The sequence below is a fragment of the Amphiprion ocellaris genome, chromosome 4 (genome assembly GCF_022539595.1).
Source record: "Amphiprion ocellaris isolate individual 3 ecotype Okinawa chromosome 4, ASM2253959v1, whole genome shotgun sequence".
In the NCBI taxonomy this organism is placed as follows: Eukaryota; Metazoa; Chordata; class Actinopteri; family Pomacentridae; genus Amphiprion; species Amphiprion ocellaris.
Genome location: NC_072769.1, coordinates 21,469,135 through 21,489,216, shown reverse-complemented (window position 1 = coordinate 21,489,216; position 20,082 = coordinate 21,469,135). Strand labels below are relative to the sequence as shown.

The following is a 20,082-nucleotide window of genomic DNA, read 5'->3' as shown; positions in this document are numbered from 1 at the left end:
CAGAGGATGCATCGTGTCAATGACAACTATTCTTACAAATGGTAATTCGTTCTTTTACAAAGCTTATATGTAAAGTTACACAATATTTTTTTAAAAATGTATTTAAATCAACAATATATCATTATTCTACAGATATTTGCCAATATTTGTGGAAAAAGTTAAAAATACAACTTCTGTTTTTTTTTTTTTCAAATTTTACCTGTTTTGGTAAATTACAGATAATATTTAGTAAAATCACAGAAAAAAAACATTAATTTACATGTAAACACACACATAAAAAATATGTATTTTTATAAATCGGAATTTATTGTCTTACAATGTTTGACTGTAAAATTGCGCTTTATTTTTTTTACTATATTTGAATCAACAAAAATTTTCTTCTTTTACAGATATTTGTCATTATTTTTTAAATAAAAATTATTATATTACTATATTCAATGGATGTTTAGCATTTTTAGGAAAATTCTAAATATTTGTAAGACTCACCTACTTTTCTTGTTTTGTTAAATTACAGAAAATAGGTAGTAAACCCACACACAAAAAATCTCAGTTGATATTGACTGTAAAAAAAAGGAAAGAAGAAAAAACGGGGTAAAATTGTAAATAATGTCCACAGCAAAAATCTTTTTTTTTGCTTACAAATGATAACTTTTTTCTATTTTTATTTTTTACAATGTTTCATTCTGTTTAAATCAGCTAAAAATATTATTATTTTACTGATATTTGCTGCTATTTTTACTTGTATTCCACTGTTTTGTAACATATTTTTCTGGCATTTTTTTCTGGTACATCAAAAATGAGCATTTTTACAAATGGTAATTTGTTCTTTTACAAAGCTTCTCTGTAAAGTTACACAACATTTTTTTCATTGTATTTAAATCAACAATATATCATTATTTTATAGAAATTTGCCAGTATTTGGGAAAGAAAATGCTAAATATTTTTAAGTTATTATTTTACAGATTCACCTACTTTCCCTGTTTTGTTAAAGTACAGAAATACGTTGTAAAAACACACACAAACACACACAAATCTTAATTGATGTTGACTGTAAAAAAACAAGAGGAAGAAGAAGAAAGAAAGAAAAAAATGGTTAAAATTGTAAATGATGTCCGCAAATGATTTGCAAATGATTGTTTTATTTTTATTTATTTAATTTTTTTTTATTTTTCTATTTTTAATTTATTGTATTTGTCCTGTTTAAATCAGCTAAAAATATTATTATTTTACTGATACTTGCTGCTATTTTCACTGGTATTTCACCGTTTTATAACATATTTTTCTGGCACTTTTCTTGCCAGAGCGTTACTGTGTTTTTTATGGGTTATTTTGTTGTAAATAGATAAAATATATTACTTCAGAGGTATATCATATTAAAGAAAAAATAAGCAGACCAAGCACTGAAAATGGGAAATAACTTATCTGTTATTTTACAAATTTGTTTTTACAAATGGTAGTATTAAATCAGAAAAATCAATTAAGAAAAATCAAATATAAAATAAATAATATTTTTATATATAAACATCTGTATTGTTGTTGTTGTTTTTACAGTGGCTTACCTGAGTGTCAGTACTGGTGTGACCTTTGATCAGTGCTCATCAATAACCTGCAGACAAACAAACAAAACAATCCAGACTGCATTAATCAAAGCAGATCATCTGAGTTTATTTACGTTTGAACTCATTTCATTGATTATGTCCTCGCGCGCCCCCGCCTCCCAGCTGACGTGGAGCGCGCTCCGTGACGCGTTATATTCCGCGTGCGGCGGCGGCGCTTCAACTGACGACGAGGAGGAGGAGGAAGGACCGCAGCGCTGTTTTTTTTTTTGTTATTTTTTTGAGGCTCTCGTTCAAGCACCGTATTTTACGCTTCAGCACACGGACGGAAACCGCCGCTGGGAGGTCTACCGGACCGTTCGCTGCCGGTTTTAGTCGGTTTTGTCGCCGCAGCGCCGCAAAACAAGCGCTGACCCGGATCGCACCTGCCGCGGAGCGAGGACAACAAAGACCGACCGCTGCTTCAAACCGAGCCGTTCTCCTGATCTCTATCGGCTATTTAAAAAGCCCGTGGTGCACACACAAGGCTGGAGCTGCAGGAGGAGGTTTGCGTGCGTGAAATGCGCCGAACCGAGCCGGTCCGTGCAGGACGGGTTTAATTATAGCAGCCTGCGCGTCCTGCTCGGACACCCAACACTAGCGAGAATATAAGGGTCAATAATCCGGAGAACACCAGGCCCTCATCGGTGCTTTATTCTTTTATGATTATTATTATTATTATCATTTTTATTTTTTAATAATTCAACAATCCAGTGACGGTGGCTGTCAGCAGCTGTCCGGTTTTTTCAATGTTCCGGTAATAAAAGGCAGAATCATGTGGGTCAGTCCCGAAGATGTGTTGCTGGCGGGCGCGTTATGGATCACCGAGAGAGCCAATCCGTATTTCATCCTCCAGAAGAGGAAAGGCCACGGGGATGGAGGCGGAGGACTGGCGGGTGAGTCCCATCTCCTGACTCAAAAACACACACAAAAAATCCAGTATTTGATGTCTGAATTATTGGTAATGGAGCTGATAGAAGGTGTGTGGACGTCAGGAAACGCATGGAGGGAGAACGTGAGGATCACGTGACCCATCAGCTGTCAGGTGGCCTTTCACCTCTGTGTGTGTGTGTGTGTGTGTGTGTGTGTGTGTGTGTGTGTGTGTGTGTGTGTGTGTGTGTGTGTGTGTGTGTGTGTGTGTGTGTGTGTGTTACTAATGGATTTGTCCACATCTTGTCAAACCCTTACCAAATGTGCTGAACCTCAACAGACAGCCTCAGTCTGAGACCCACCACCTCACACACTGAGGTGGAGGTGAGTTTGGACATTGGTGCAGGATGCAGAGGAAATTAGGTTTCAGCCTTTCCAACAACACAAACTACTGCAGCTGTGGTTTGAGCTGAGCAGCTGCTAATGGTTGTGTTTGACCACGAACCAGAGACCCAGTCTGTTTGCTTGCTCATGCTGAATCATTCCCCTTCTTCCTTCTCTCACTCCTCCTCCTCCGCCTGCTTTCTCTTGCCTTTTCCTTCCAAAATGGGTCAAGCAGCAGCAGCAGCAGCAGCAGCAGGAGGAGGAGGAGGATGAGGACGAGGAAGGCTAAGGTTCACAGTTTGACGTCCTGGTTTCTCTGCGGATTGTGAAATCCGGTTGCCCTGGATTCAGCTGATTGCAGTTTATCACAATCTGTGGCGAGACCTCTAGAAATGACACACAGACGATCATCTCTCAGGCAGTAAAAGAGGCTATTATAGCCATTTTTGCAAATGAAGCATATAAAGCAGGGGTGTCAAACATGTGGCCCGCGGCCAAAACCGGCCCTCCAGAGGGTCCAATCTGGCCCGTGAGACGACTTTGTAAAGAGTAGAAATTACAGAGAAGACAATAACTGCAAATTGTAAATTTGTAAAACTGTAAATTTGAAATAATTTGTAGACCATGACAAGTTGTTTTGATCATAAAGTAAAATACTAGATTGCACATTGTTCTTTTGTCGTTTTGTGTCTCAGTTTTGTCATATTTTATGTTGTTTTTTATGTTTTGTTTTTTATGTGACTTGTTGTTTGTCTCACGGTTTTGTTTTGTTTCTCATTTTTGTCGTTTTGTGTTTTCTTTTTGTCTCGCTTGTGTTTTTTTGTCTTATTTTTGTCATTTTCTGTTTGGCTTTATTTGTTGTTTTTTGTCTCGTTTTTGTCATTTTTTGTCTCATTCTTGTAATATTTTGTCTAGTTTTTGTTGTTTTTGTCTTTTTTGTTGTTTGTCTCATGTTTTTGTCATTTTGTGTCAATTTTTTTGTGCTTTGTGTTTCGTTTTGGTAAATCTTGTCTTGTTTTTGTTGTTTTTTGTCTTTTTTTTTGTCTGACTTTTGTCGTTTTGATCATAAAGTAAAAGATACCTGTGACTAAATGTTTTGCAGACACACTATGATCTGTAAGTTGTGATACACAGATGATAAACTGAGACATAATGTTATTGAAATTTCACTTATTTTTCTTAACAAATTTCAGGATGTTTATAATGTTTTGTAAAAAGATAATTTGTTGAATGTGAACGTTGTCAGAATGTACTTTTTTGTACGAAAAGAAAGGGCAAGTTTTGAATTATTTCTAGGTTATTAAGCTGTGATGTTACAGGTGTGGTCCACTTGAGATCAAATTTGGCTGAATGTGGCCCCTGAACTGAGATGAGTTTGACACCCCTGGTTTACATCCTTATTATGTACATTTATGTCTGGAAACTCCATGATGGCCTGGTCATCTTCCTGGGCCTGAACAGATACTGCACATATGCATTCTGTATAGTAATCTTATGTTGAATGATCAGATGGCACCTCATTTTCTGTGGTAATTTGCGTAAATACAAATTGATGTTGGAATGTGCTTCATACTAGGTTTATGTTTGCTTAAATACTGAATGTCTTGATGCTAAAATGAGACACACAGTGTTAAGGTCTGTGTTAGGTGGTAAACCTGCACACTGGGTGGACGTTTTGGTGGAGGCCTGGTTGACTTTGATTCAGAACTGAACAGGAGGTCTCACTGATTGGTCAGCATTCTTCAGCTCAGTTTCTATTCCCTCGTCAAGAATTTCTCACTTCATGTCGCTCAGTGTCGCTGCCCACTGAGCATTAACACCAACAACTGTGACCGGAGGAACAGTCTGCATGATATAGCAGTAGCCCTACATTTTGTCATGCTATTAGTGTGATTATTGTGATAAAGTAGAGAGGTTCCCACTCTTTTTTTGCTTGGAAATACTTAATACATAGTGTAGGTCGTATATCTACAGTCTAAGTACAAAGCAGCTTAATTAAAGATTGGCTTTCCCCATTTTGTGAATCCAAAGATATTTACGTAGCCAAGCACTGTTTTGTGCTGCATAGTTTATTATTTCTCCCACCTGGAAACCATCTGGCATCTTTTCTAAAAAAACAATAGAGAAACCACTTATTAACCAAAAAAGATGACCCAAAGAGAAATACTGTTCTTTAGTTAATCCACTAAATTAAATACAAATGAATGGACTTGGTCACATTCATGCACAAATCGTGTAAAATCTCCTACTGTAGTCTGATTCCTGTCATCTCATATCACCATCATATTTCCCAGCTGTATTCAGACTAATAAAAGTAGACTGTAAACGTTAAGGGTTTGGTCTGATTCCTCGTATTACAAAAACATGACACTGGTTACAAATTTAGAATACAATATTGGTAATATGACCTTGTTTTATATTAATAATTAGGCCTGCAGCCTCGTCTTCTTTCTCAGTCTCTGGTGAGTTCTGGCTGTGGCAACACAAAGCGTGCTAAGTGGTGCTGGGGGATGATGTCATTGTTATGTAAAAGCTGAGCTTGCTTACTTGCTTTGTGCGCCAGTTGGCACCCGGTGACACTGGCACGGCCCTCGAGCCGTTCTTCCACAGACAAGAAAGGAAGCCATCGCTAGCACCAGGATGGAGCGTTTTACAGAGCTGGGCACAAACCAAAGGCATATTCAACTTCACAGGTCTGGAGCTCCAGTGTCTGAGTTGGCGGAAGGCCATAAAGTGTCGGTGGAAAACAGCAAATGTGTGCGTTTGCTTGATGGACTCCATCAGAAAACTGTAGCATCTTGTGGAGCTACGGGTGGGAGCATGTTGAAGTGCAAGTACAAGAGCTGCATGAGCCGTTGCAGAATTTATGCGTTGAAAACTGACAAATCATCAAGGGAGGGGAGTGAGATGTTCTGCTTATATGTCCATTCATTGGACAAAAACCTCTCAATCTGGCAAGTCAAACAGGGCATCCCCTCCACCAGCTGTAAATCAGGGGTGTCAAACTCATTTTAGTTCCAGGGCCATATTCAACACAATTTGATCTCAAGTGGGCCGGACCAGTAAAATCAGAGCTATAAATAACAACAACTCCGCATTTTTCCCTTTGTTTTAGTGCAAAAAAGTACAATTCTGAAAATGTTCACATTTAATCTTTCTACAAAGTATTATGAGCAACCTGAAATTTGCTAAGAAAAATAAGATCAATTTCAACAACATTATGCCTCAGTTTATCATTTACACATTACAACTTACAGATTACAGAGTGTCTACAAAGGAACAAAACATTTAGTCACAGCTATCTGGAACTCAATGATATAAGATTTCATTTCATGATCAAAACAACTTGTCAAAATCCAGAAATTATTTTTAAATTTTACAGTTTTCTAAATTTACAATTTGCAGTTAATGTCTTCTCTGTAATTTTTACACTTGTAATGTCGTCCAATGGGCTGGATTGGACCCTCTGTAGGGCCCCTTTTGGCCCGTGGGCCGCATGTTTGACACCCCTGCTGTAAATAAAGATGGACAAACCTGTCGTGGCTTCACTCATAGGTTTCCTCAACAGTGGTCTTGAAGTTCAATGAGGTGACTCGGACTGTTGCTATCTTTGCAGTACCTGACCCCTCCGAACTCCTGACGAATCCAAAAATTAGCAAAAATGATCGTAAATGATCCTAAAATGGCACCCATCTATCCCTCAAAGTTGCCACGCCCTTAATTATGCAAAACTTTCTTGCTTTAATGCAATTTAAATGAGTCATATAAAAATGTATCCACTGTAAATTTGCCATGAATGAGGAAATTGGCCGTACCGACCAAAATGTTCTGTACCAGGCTGTAAATAGGTTTATTTCTGCTGTGAAGTTGGCCTTTTTAACATGGGGGTCTATGGAGATTGGCTCACGTTTGAAGTCAGCCTCAAGTGGCCATTCAGTGAGCGGAGTGTGCTGCTTCATCCTCTCTCCAAATGAGCTCCGTTCCACATATTACACAAAACACTTAACTATGATCCTCCCAACCTCCTGCAGAGTCAGAATCTGCTGTAGTATTCCTTTAGAAAACCTGTGTGGTTGAGAAAAAGGTGCAATGTGGTGCGCATTTGTTGATGGTTCCCAGTCTGGGAACCATTGATCTAAGGAACTATTGACCTAAAGAGTGCACAAATGTATACATTCAAAAGTTTGGGGTCACCCAGACAATTTCATGTTTTCTATGGAAATTCACACTTTTTTCATGTGCTAACATAATTACACAAGAGTTTTCTAATCTAATTAATGATTTATGAACAGCGATACCGGCCTTTAGTGGCAATATTACTTTGAGAAGCCAGATTTTGGACGCTTATAAATATTCTGACGGTTCTTAATTACAAAGTAGGAGCACAATCGGTTGCAATTTAGAAACCTGCAGCAGCAAAAAGGCAAACTCGATGATGAAATGCATTTTTCAAGCGACTGTGCAGCCGTTTGCAGGAAATATTTCACCCGTTTCGCCGTAGGTATAGCTACCATGGGAGGCAGGTTATTTTTGTTCTGCAGCTCGCTATGAGTCACACAGAGACTAGATGAGAGGGAGGAGGGGAGACGGAGGAGACAAGACAAGCGAGGCGAGCTGGACTGTTTTCTTATTGTCAGGGGGGAGAAAAAGTCTGAGGAGAGACAGAAACAATAGGAGGGATTTAGACTCCCTGACCTCTGCATTCTTTAGAGAGGATTTATTTTTCAACATTTTGAAGCTCAAATGTCCTTCAATTCTGGAATAAACCCTTATGCTCTTCCTGTAATATTGGAGGTGAAGCTGAAGTTTGACACAAACATCACAAGTGTCTGCAGTCTTAACTCCACGTGACGACTCGTTCCTCCTCTGCCTTTACAGTAACTATTTCTTTCCACACGTTGAATGAGGGGGTGTGAGCTCCACAAAACAAAAGGCATCACAAGCGCAAAAACACAGCAGCTGTAATGGTAACGTGTTCCATTTATTATGTCTGTGTAGCTGGAAAATGCCTCAAAGGGAGCAGTTGCCGTCAGAGCTACACGATCATGTGAGTCTTTGTGCTTCTCTGCACAGAAACAAGGACGCAATCAGAGGTCTTTACTGTTGGAGCGAAACAAATCACCTTTTCACTTACTAGAACAACTGGAACTGACAGGCAAGATTTATACTGTTTATGCACTCAAAAACAAAACAAACAAAAAACCCAGCTTGAGGCCAGGGGTGTGATGTTTGAACTGATTATACAGAGCACAGAAAAGACCACAATCTCCCCAAAGCAACCACAACTGTGTCAGATAGCAGATTTGACCTACAAAGGGCAGGTTTCTGACATACAACACTGACAACGTTATCGGCTGGGTTATGATTATGTGTTGTACTCTGACTCCAATTATTGTGCAATTTTATGTTTTAAGCGTCTTTGTGTTAAGTTGTGTAACACCTCACACAATAGCCTGGAGCTTAAGTTCACTTCTAAGCCTGATGAATAGAGGTTTTGTTTGTGCATTCTAAACAACAAAATCATTTACACATTTAGGAAAAGACTGGACACTAAGATGTGAGACTTTGTGTGAATAAATTCCAGCAGCTGGGCCTCTGCAGTATCAGACAAAATACTGTTAATGTAAACACTGTTAGAATTATATCATTATACATGATTACAATTAAAGCTATTTGCATCAAATAGGATATGCACTATCAGTCAAAAGTTTAGGGTAACTTAGAAATTTCCTTATTTTTCAAAGAAAAGCAGTTTTGTTTTCAATGAAGATAACATTAAATGAATCAGAAATCCAGTCTAGACATTGTAAATGTGATTAATGACTATTCTAGCTGGAAACGGCTGATTTTTAATGGAATATCTCCATAGAGGTACAGAGGAACATTTCCAGCAACCATCACTCCTGTGTTCTAATGCTACATTGTGTTAGCTAATGGTGTTGAAAGGCTAATTGATGATTAGAAAACCCTTGTGCAATTATGTTAGTACATGAATAAAAGTGTGAGTTTTCATGGAAAACATGAAATTATCTGGGTGACCTCAAACCTTTAAATGGTAGTGTATATTGTGGATTTCCTTCACTTTAAAGCATTTGTAAAGTTGATTTTTCTTAAAAATGTAAAACCTGCATTGTTTACATTCATATTTACTTTCTAGTTGTCTTCTTTCCTGCTGTTTGTGGTGAATTTTCCTTTTTTTTTTTGGCACATTATTGCGTCCTGTACATCAGTGGAATAATGTGAAACCATTAGTAGGTGTTTTATCAAAGCATGTCGTCTACAAGCCACAAAAGGACACTCATAAACACAACGCTCCATGCTGCTAACAGCACTATGGTGCAGATAATGCACATTTTTTCGGTCAAATCTCCATTAAGGTGGTCAGTCTGATGGATTAGAGCAGGGGTGTCAAACATAAGGGCAACATCGGCCCTCCAGAGGGTCCAATCCTTTGCAAAGTTTTCAAAGAATTACAGAGGTGAAAATAAGTACTTCCTGTGAAAATATTTAAACACACTGAACACTATGCAATATAAGTTGAGGCAGCAGTTTCAGTATGACTGAGTTTGGTTTGGTGGAACCCTATTTTTGATGTACCGCCACAGCTTTTATGTATTTTTTTATGTATACATTTTCTACATTTGCAAGGCAGGGGGACAACATAACCTTCTTTCTTAGTAGTTCCCACTTTAGTTTGTGTGGTGTGGTGGTCAGGATGGGAATTTAAAATAATTTCTACATCTTGACAAGTTGTAAAATACTATATTGTTCAGTTCCAGATACCTGCGACTAAATGTTTTGTGCCTTTATAGATACACTGTGATCTCTAAGTTGTGATACACAAATGATGAACTGAGGCTTAATATTGTTGAAATTTCACTTGTTTCGCTTAAGAAATTTCAGGTTGTTCATAATGTTTTGTAAAATGGTAGTTTATTAAATGTGAACATTGTCAGAATGTACTTTTTCCACTAAAACGAAGGAAAAATTTGGAGTTATTTATCAGTTATTATGTTATGATTTTACTGCTCACTTGAGATTAAGTTGGGCTGAATGAGTTTGACACCCCTGGATTAGAGTTATTTAGTACCAGCTATTTAGTACTGCTCGCTCACAATAAGTGGAGTACAGAGAGTCAAATTAATAAAACAGTGGTCAAAAGCAGAGCAGCACAAATCTAGATATGCTGCCTTTTAGGTCATAGGTTCACCCACCCTCCAAACTCACATGATTTACAAAGCAGAAAAATGTTAAAAAACAAACTGTGGTTTCTAAACCCACATTGAGATAACTCTGGTGCTGTCACATCAGATACGAATGTTTTCACAGCACCACCCTGCGCTCTTTTTTAAAGGGTCTTCCCCCTTTAAAGGGCATTAAAACCTCAAAAGACAAAGCTGGAGGAGGATAAATATGAGACAAGGTTGTTTTGTACAACCTGGCAAACAAATAGGTTCACACTAATGGAACACAACTAATCTATAAATTATTAACCGATTTTATAAACTGTCAATGAGGCCATTAGTTACAGATCATAAATTCTTCATGTAGCACAACTCATTTAGAAAATGCGGTTGTTTATCACAGAGCCTAATCATAACGCTACAACCCAGAGGCTCACACTTCAACGTGTCTGGTTAACAAGTAAAACCAGACATGTTTAAGCCACAGGATGTTTTTGAGACACTCATATCTTAAACCACAAGACTTCATTATTTCCCCCATTTGGTTTAGGGTTCATTTCAGAATTGGAGGTCATTTGGGGTTCAATTTTTTAAAATTTATTTATTTATTTATTTAAATAACCTTCTCTTTTACAGTTTTCTGCTACATATTCATCAAAAATATGTATAAACTATCAAAGGCTTGATTGGCTCAGCTTACACATCAATGGTACCATTTTTATTCCATGTTTTATTTGTTGTTTGCTAACCCTACTCTAATCACAGTACCTACCTGCTAAAACGGTTATTCTAACAGGGTTGTTGTGGGACATATGCATAATTGTTATTATTTAAAATGCTATGCTGATTTTAAGAAATTCTGCCACAATTACAAGAGACATCAATGAAAAAAATAATACCAAAAAAGAAGATTTAAATTTCATTTTAACAGTTTTATTTGAGATTCAATTTGGTCATCAGGGGGGTGGGACAAGAGAAAAATGGCATTTTAGGGGGAACTCCAGACTTATTTGGTATTTTAAAAAATATTTTCAAACATCCTTTTCTCCTAGTTTTTTTAGATATTAGTCTCAGGACAAGTAAATTTACACAACAACTGCATGTTTTAGTATTTTGTACATGGATTATTTGAAATTTGATGAGTGGGATGTAAAATGTCCTCCAATTCTGGAATGACCCTTAGCATGACAAAATTGTGTAAATGCATCAGTGTTTCATTTGTTAAGCGTCTCATGGAACATTTACGGTTGTTACACGTCTGTTGGGACTTTTGTTTTGCAACTCATTTATCGGTTAGCTTGGGTCATGAGTTAACATTAAAGAAGAGTGAGGATAGTAAGAGTTTCTCTCTGTAGCATTTCTTAGAAAATTGTCTCAAGTGTAAAATGTGCTTCTGTGTGATTAATCCATTTTTAAAAACAGCATTCTGGGCTCTTGCAGGTTTGCTGGTTGGGACCTTGGACGTCGTTCTGGATTCGAGCGCTCGGATGGCCCCATACCGGATCCTCTACCAGACTCCCGACTCTTTAGTTTACTGGATCATTGCTCATGGTATGTGTGTCTTTATCCCTGTGAGAAAATGCATGCATCTGAAGTAAGGCAAGGACACTTTAGCAGCGCAGGTGTGGGCTACTCCTTTGGTAATTTTACCCCAACACATCCCTCCCCCAGCTTCAACACATGACGTTCTATCATCCTCCCTTTTCCCATGTCGGCTGCTGGATGCCAAACATTACATCATGCCCCGGCGGTTTTAAAGGAGCGGGTGCAGGAATCAATGTTTTTCATCTAATCACTTGGTAGAGCTTCATTGTGATTTCATGCTGTCAGCTAGTCTTTACAATTATGTCATCTGCATATTCTCCTCTCTGCAAACTTCCATTCACTCATTCCCCATTTTTAGGAGCAGGAGTGCTTCGTCGACAGTAAATCATGCAAATTAGCAGCAACACTCCAGACTGATTATAAGCAGTGCTGTTTTCTGCACCGTCATTAGCACTGCGCCATTAAATATGAAAATATTCCAGCTACATGTCGAGCTGAGCTAATCCTGAGGCAATTATTTTCATTATTGATTGATTGCAATTTCCTGAAGCCCTCACTGATGTTCCAAAACTGCTTGTTTTGTCTGACCAGTAAACCCAGAGCTTTCCAGCTTACACACATAGAAATGTCAGAAAAGCAGCAAATTATGGCAACTAAGAGATTGGAAGCAGCGAATCTGAGGCACATCTGTCTGGAGAAATGCTCAGTTGACATTATTGGTGACCAGAAATGTTGCTGATGCGTATTTAAGCGATTGGCATATTGGTAAATTGATTAATTATTTCATTTCTAAACGTCTAAAATTGTTTAGGAGGAGAATAACTACAGAGTCAGCCTGGAAATAATGTTAAGACCTGCTTCAACTGCACACTGAAACAGAACAGAATCTGAGGAGCTTTGAAGACATAAATATGCTTTACAGCTGTTTTGCTTTCTATTATTTTTGGCTTTGTAGAGTGCAAGTCTCCTCTTAGTATCTTTTGGCATTTGTATGTATGGAACAATTGTCCCCACTTTGGAGAGTTCATTGAAATTAATCAGGATGATGCTTGATGAGAAAGATATTTAAGAATTAGCTGAGGTTTTAAATTTATTGGCAAAGACCGTTTGTTTGTGTGCAAGAATGTATTCAATTTAGCTTTGGATACAGAGTTTTCCATTTGTTTTCTCTATCTGAAATGGAGGCCTACAAAAATAAACTGGCCTGGCTTTGAAATGGCATTGGCTCCCCTCCCCTCCCAGTCCTTAATTCCTCCTCCCAGAGATAGCAGGAGAGTGGAGCAGTCTGCCAGACGAGGCTAATGTAGTCAGTGTGCACTCACTGAAGGGCTGTTTGCAGCAGTGTGGCGGGATAATGGTTCACAGTGGCGGCCATTACTGCAATCAGCTTGTCCCATGGCCCGAAAGATCTGTTTTGATTTCACACTGCTCAACGATAAAGAAAGAAATAAAACCAAGGACTTTGATTTATTGACTTTGTTGGCAATAGTTTTGTCCTCGTTAGCCTGTCCTCTGTTTTTACGCTATCGTTCAAAAGTTTGGGTTCGCCCAGACAATTTCATGTTTTCCATGAAAACTCACACTTTTATTCATGTACTAACATAACTACACAAGGGTTTTCTAATCATCAATTAGCCTTTCAACACCATTAGCTAACACAATGTAGCATTAGAACACAGGAGTGATGGTTGCTGGAAATGTTCCTCTGTACCCCTATGGAGATATTGCATTAAAAATCAGCTGTTTCCAGCTAGAATAGTCATTTAGCACATTAACAATGTCTAGACTAGATTTCTATTTTCATTTAATGTTATTATTATTGGAATAAAGTCAGCATTGGTGTGTGAATGTGTGTGTAACACTGTAAAGCTCTTGGAGTACCGCTAAGAAAGACACTATGTAAGTGCAGACAATTCATCATGTACAAACTCCTAGCTCACTTTCTCAAGGCCTGAGGTGATTCCTCTAAACTGCTTTTTTTTTTCTCTAACCAACATTCCTAAGATCCGTCCATCCATCCATCCATCCATTATCTAAACACTGCTAATCCTTATTAGGGTTGTGGTCCAGCTGACTTAGGGTGAAGGCCTAGGGGACACCTGGACAGGTCACTAGTCTATCACAGGGCTACATTTGGAAACAATGATACTCACATTCACACCTACGAACAATTTAGAATCATCAGTTAACCTCGGCATGTTTTTGGACTGTGGGAGGAAGCTGGAGAACCCAGCGAAAATCCACACATGCACAGGGAGAACATATAAACTCCATGTGAACCAGGGATCTTCTAGCTGCAAGGCGAAAGTGCTAACCACCAAGACACTGTGCAGCCTATTCCTGAGACCCAAATGTTCAATTTACTATCATGGAAGAAGAATATAAATAAATAAAGAAATATATTTCAATCTTTCCAAAAGTAGAGCTTCAAAAATGACCTAAATGGTAAGAACATTATCAGAATTATTGCTGATAAATGTTCTGTCTTCTAATCAGTTCAGCAAATAATTGTTTTAGCTCTACCCTGCTTCTACAAACCAAGAGTTTGATGTAAATATTTGAACATCTCTGAAGCGTATCGTTGCAGCACAGTGCCACTGTATTGCTTCTGAAACATTACACCTCCTGCTGTTAACTGGCTGCCTCTCTGACTTCCCTGCCCTCCCTCCTCTGCAGGAACCTCCCGTAAAGAGATCACTGAGCACTGGGAGTGGCTGGAGCACAACCTGCTGCAAACTCTGTCCATCTTCGAGAATGAGAATGACATTACCACCTTTGTGAAAGGAAAGGTGCAGGTAAGAACACTCGCTGTGCAGTCAAAGCCTCAGTTTGGTGTTTGAATTTTAATTCCTTAGAATTCCCATGAGACATAATGAGGTCAGCATTGTTCAATTCAGATGGAAATCAATCAGTCAATCAATCCATCAAGGAATGCGACGGGGTGGTGGATAAAAAAAATATACCCAAGACTGTAATGCTCATGCAAATACTAGCAATTAATACACATCAATAAAATTTTCAAAACAACCGTCAACTCTAGCCTGTATACATAAATACTAAATAATAAGGGAAACCAAAGCAAAGCAAATGGTCGGTGATGTTGTGTACATTACTCAGGAACGGTCCACTTATAAATTTACCCTTTAGTTTGAGCAGAATGTTTTAGCTGTTTGACTTTAAGGTGTGCCACTACATCCTCTAGCCAGCATTTATGAGATGGCGGTGTGGTCAGTAGTTCAGAGGAGGCTGCATAGGAAAATAGGATCTTTAAGTTTCCCATGACCTCCCAGGAACGGCCTTGAGAGGATCAGGTTTTCTTTGAGGGGTGTTAAAAATCCCCACACAAAAGCCTCCTGCTATGAACCTTAAGCTATTCACCTGCCCCTGAAAACGGTTTTGTAAATGAACTGCTGGCAAGTCGGATCCAGTGAAATACAGCAGCTCCTGTCTGACACATAGAACATCGTGGAATCTGACATTTCAGCTCTTAACTGTGCATCATCAGTCAGTTGAACCGCCGCAGCTCTTCACTTTACAGTCTAAATTTCTCATGTCGCGTCTCATTATCTCATCTGTCTCTTCTCGTCTTGCTGCAGGGCATCATCGCCGAGTACAACAAGAACCACGACGTCAAAGAAGATGACGACACGGACAAGTTCAAGGAGGCCAGCGCTAAGTTTCGTAAGCTGTTTGGGATGCCTGAAGAGGAGAAGCTGGTCAACTATTACTCCTGCAGCTACTGGAAGGGGAAGGTTCCTCGACAGGGATGGCTCTACCTCAGCATCAACCACCTCTGCTTCTATTCCTACTTACTGGGAAAAGAAGGTTAGATGTTTACTTTTTCATATTCTGAACACTCACACACACACGGTAGGTATTTTCATTGTCTATCCATCCATCCATCCATCCATTATCCATACACTGCTTAAGTAAATAAAAACAGAAAAAAGCAGCAAATCCTTACACTTGAGAAGCGGGAAACGATATATTCAGCATGAAAAGAAACTAATTATGAAAATAGCTGCCGGTTATTTTTCCACCGGCGCACAAGTACATTAATTTAGCTAGTTATTTCAACTCAATACTGCTTATAATATGTTTTAGTTTTCTTTCAATTTTACTTTTCCTGATATGTAAAGCAAAATCAGGGTGTTGATGCTAGCAGCACAATATTTGTGCAGAAACAGGCTTTTTCAATAAATCCACCGGGTTACATCTTATGTGCTCTGACAGCTGGATTCTTGCTTGATTGATGAGATCATGAGAGAATCCATGAGAGCTTTATGCCTGGGCCTGATTCACATTGTTATTCAGACCAGTCAGCATCCTATGAGTAACCACTGGCAGCTATGGGCTGGTTTCAAGTGTGATAACAGTTACAGTTTGACTGGTGGTTCATCCAATCACCTGCCAAGTATTTTGGGAAAATGCCTGCACTTTTTCAAACCGTTTCCAAGGATTACTTTTCCAGACTTACAGTATCTGATGTTTTAGGTTACCTACTGATGCATAATGTGCAATATTTTACATTATAGTGACAAATTGAAGGTCAGATTCTCTGTACAATCTGTTTCATTAATGATCTAATTGTGCTTGACTTTGTAGCTTTGGTGACATTTTACTGCAGGGATTTTATTTTACCAGTAGCCAAAAGCATTTTCTTGACATCTTGTGTCATAGGCTTTGTTTGGAATTTTGCAAACCAGTAAGAAGCATAAGAAGGATTGTGCCAACATGACAACATTAAAGGACGAAGTCAGAAAATATGACAAAAGATCCTGCAATTGTTTTGTCACCGAGAACCCCCTTATCTCAAATACAGCTCTGTGCATCTCCCTGCCTGTCAAACCAGTTTCACAGTTTGGATTTGTGAGGTTGTAGGAGATGCTGTGATGGAGTTAAAAGTACCAGTGATTAAGTGAATTAGGTTATCTATCCCCCACTGGCTTTATTTATTTATCAAAGAGAAATTGATGTGAGAATTTCTGAAGAAATCTTTTCAAGGCTGTATTTATTCGAGACATTGTAGTGCAGTAAGCCTTTACACCTGTCAGTACTACATATCAAAATGTATCATTATAGTATTCTTCTCATACTCGTCTAAAAGTAAAACCTTTCTGACATCTTAAACCGTACCTTGAGGACTCCCTTAGTCTGCTAACTTGTCTTATCTGACAGCAAGTCTGTCTTTTTCTCTCACTGTCAGCCAAACTGGTGGTGCGTTGGGCAGATATCACCCAGCTAGAGAAGAGCGCCACCCTCCTCCTGCCTGACGTGATCAAGGTGAGCACCCGCACCAACGAGCACGTCTTCTCCGTCTTCCTCAACATCAACGAGACCTTCAAGCTGGCCGAGCAGCTGGCCAACATCGCCATGCGCCAGCTGCTCGACAACAAAGGCTTCGAACAGGACCGCTCGCTGCCCAAGCTCAAGAAGAAGTCGCCCAAGAAGGTGTCGGCGCTCAAGAGGTAGGAGCTGGTGCCAAGCGGAAACACTTATCTGCTCATTAATAATAAATCGTGCTTTTTCATGTTTATGACATGAGGTCGATTGAACATTAATGTGTTGGCTGAGAAGTCAATTATCTAATGTAATCAACATGTAACAGTTTTACAAAGGGGTCATTCCGTGTCAACTCAGCAAAGGTGGTTGCTTCACCATCTCAGAATCTGTTGAAACTTTGCAGGAATGATCTTTGGCATCTGAACCTGACATCTGCCCATTATTTAGCTGGAATTCCAACATTTTCATAATTTTTTACCCATGAAAAATTTTCAATAAATCTCTTGCGAGTTGGAAATTTAACGAGATGCCACATCAGACGTCCATATCTTGAAGTTCATCTATCCTAATTTATTCTAGAGTCTTCAAATTTTCAAGAGATGTTCAGAAATGTCTGCTGAATGGAGAGAATGCTGCAAATACTGACAAACAAGCCTCAATTTTGTGCTTAAGACCTCTCAGATTCAGGATTTGTTCAGAAATTGCAAATAAAGTCGATTTTCAAATAATTTTGAAAAAATATGCTACCAGTCAAAAGTTTGGACACAGCGGATGGAACCAAAGATCTCAGATTTGGACTCATCAGACCAAAGCACAGATTTCCACTGGTCTAATGTCCATTCCTTGTGTTTCTTTGCCCAAACAAATTACTTCTGCTTGTTGCTTTTCCTTAGTAGTGGTTTCTTAGCAGCTATTTGACTATAAAGGCCTGATTGGTTCAGTCTCCTCTGAACAGTTGATGTAGAGATGTGTCTGCTGCTAGAACTCTGTGGCATTTATCTGGACTCTAATCTGAGCTGCTGTTAACTTGCCATTTCTGAGGCTGGTGACTCAGATGATGTTATTCTCAGCAGCAGAGGAGACTCTTGGTCTTCCTTTCCTGGGGTGGTCCTCATGTGAGCCAGTTTGGTCGTAGCTTGATGGTTTTTGTGACTACACTTGGAGATACATTCAAAGTTTTTGCAATTTTCTGGGCTGACTGACCTTCAGTTCTTAAAGTAATGATGAACTGTCAGTTCTCTTTACTTAGCTGATTGGTTCTTGCCATAATATGGATTCTAACAGTTGTCAAATAGGACTGTCAACTGTGTACCAACCTGACTTATGCACAACACAACTGATGGTCCCAACCCCATTAAGAAGGCAAGAAATTCCACAAATAAACCTTGACAAGACAAACCTGTGAAGTGAAAACCATTTCAGGTGACTACCTCATGAAGCTCATGGAGAGAATGGTAAGAGTGTGCAAAGCAGTAATCAAAGCAAAGGGTGGCTACTTTGAAGAATCTAAAGTATAAAACATGTTTTGACTCATTTCACACTTTTTTGTTTACTACATAATTCCATATGTGTTCATTCATAGTTTTGATGCCTTCAGTGGGAATATACAATGTAAATAGTCATGAAAATAAAGAAACCGTTAAATGAGAAGGTGTGTCCAAGCTTTTGACTGGTAGTGTATATCTCTAATACCTAGGATCTATTTGATCAATGCGTGAATAGCATTACTAATGTTGAAGGCTTTCATATGTTGGTAGAAATGAGAGTTATGGCCAATCAAGGGAAAAAAGAATTTCCAAATGGCCAGATGCACATCTTGAATCATGGGTAGGTTGATGCAATTGCTGACAGTAAGAGATGTAAGTATCATCTACTTGTGTGCAAAGTTTCAATATCCTTCCATAATGCCTTCATTATGAATGATGGAATGGTCTTTACCTTCAGACGCCCAAGATCATTCCTACAATGTTTCAAGAGATGCTGAAGTAGTCAAGCAGCTGACCTCCCATAATCTTGCTGAGGTCACACAATGACCCAGAGTACAATAATGTAAAATGGTGCAAGATTTGATTTTACAGTTTAACAGCAGGAGCACAGCAGCTGTGTGTCATAAAACACAAGAGTACAGTACAGTGAATTGGAGCTGTAGTAGGTCTCTGTGAGCCCTTAAAATGGCCTCATATGTTTGTTTAGTACATTTTATGTAACATCTACTGTACATTCGTGGTTGTTCGACAGTTTTCACTTTACTGTCTTCACAAATATTCCATTGTGTAGATTTATCAGGCTGGGAGTAAAACTACTGTGCTTTATCTAAATGTAGATGCAAAAGTCTATGATCTGACATGAGAGTTTGCATCTTTTAGAGATCTGGATGCGAGAGCGAAGAGCGAGCGTTACCGTGCGCTCTTCCGTCTGCCCAAAGATGAAAAACTGGACGGACACACGGACTGCACCCTGTGGACTCCCTTTAACAAGATGCACATCCTGGGACAGATGTTTGTTTCCACTAACTACATCTGCTTCACCAGCAAGGAAGAGACGCTGTGTAGCCTCATCATCCCCCTGCGTGAGGTGAGGAGTCTGTTTTTTTAACGGAACACAAGGCTGCAGATTTTGGAAATAAATGTAGCAAGCAGGTAAATGGTATGCGAATATGCTTGATTGTGTTTGATGATGTTGATAAGCGAAGCGTTGTCACTGCCCATCTGCTCTGGAAAGATGTATACACAGTGTACAACATTCAGCTGTTATGCTGAATCACAGTCATCCATTTTGTTTCGTTGCACCAGCTATTTATATATCTGCTACTAAGTTTCTGTGTAAAGCCCTCACTAAATTCTGAGTATCTACTGGCTAGTTGAGAACATGTGTTTTACTAAATCATGCCAAGTATTTTGGGAAAATGCCTGCACTTTTTCAAACCGTTTCCAAGGATTACTTTTCCAGACTTACAGTATCTGATGTTTTAGGTTACCTACTGATGCATAATGTGCAATATTTTACATTATAGTGACAAATTGAAGGTCAGATTCTCTGTACAATCTATTTCATTAATGATCTAATTGTGCTTGACTTTGTAGCTTTGCTGACATTTTACTGCAGGGATTTTATTTTACCAGTAGCCAAAAGCATTTTCTTGACATCTTGTGTCATAGGCTTTGTTTGGAATTTTGCAAACCAGTAAGAAGCATAAGAAGGATTGTGCCAACATGACAACA

The 20,082-nt window shown here is 38.9% G+C and overlaps 1 protein-coding gene across 1 annotated transcript in view; it reads left to right on the top strand.

Moving 5' to 3' along the window:
• Positions 1–1,759: 1,759 nt before the first annotated feature.
• The window catches only part of tbc1d9 (TBC1 domain family, member 9 (with GRAM domain)), a 35,500-nt gene continuing 17,177 nt past the window's right edge, over positions 1,760–20,082 (top strand). Inside the window, exons 1-6 of the mRNA XM_023270672.3 lie at positions 1,760–2,491; positions 11,474–11,584; positions 14,255–14,373; positions 15,175–15,403; positions 16,785–17,046; positions 19,228–19,435. Of these exons, the coding sequence (XP_023126440.1) occupies positions 2,371–2,491; positions 11,474–11,584; positions 14,255–14,373; positions 15,175–15,403; positions 16,785–17,046; positions 19,228–19,435 (1,050 nt within the window). The 5' untranslated portion in view covers positions 1,760–2,370. The remainder of the gene's footprint in view (positions 2,492–11,473; positions 11,585–14,254; positions 14,374–15,174; positions 15,404–16,784; positions 17,047–19,227; positions 19,436–20,082) is intronic.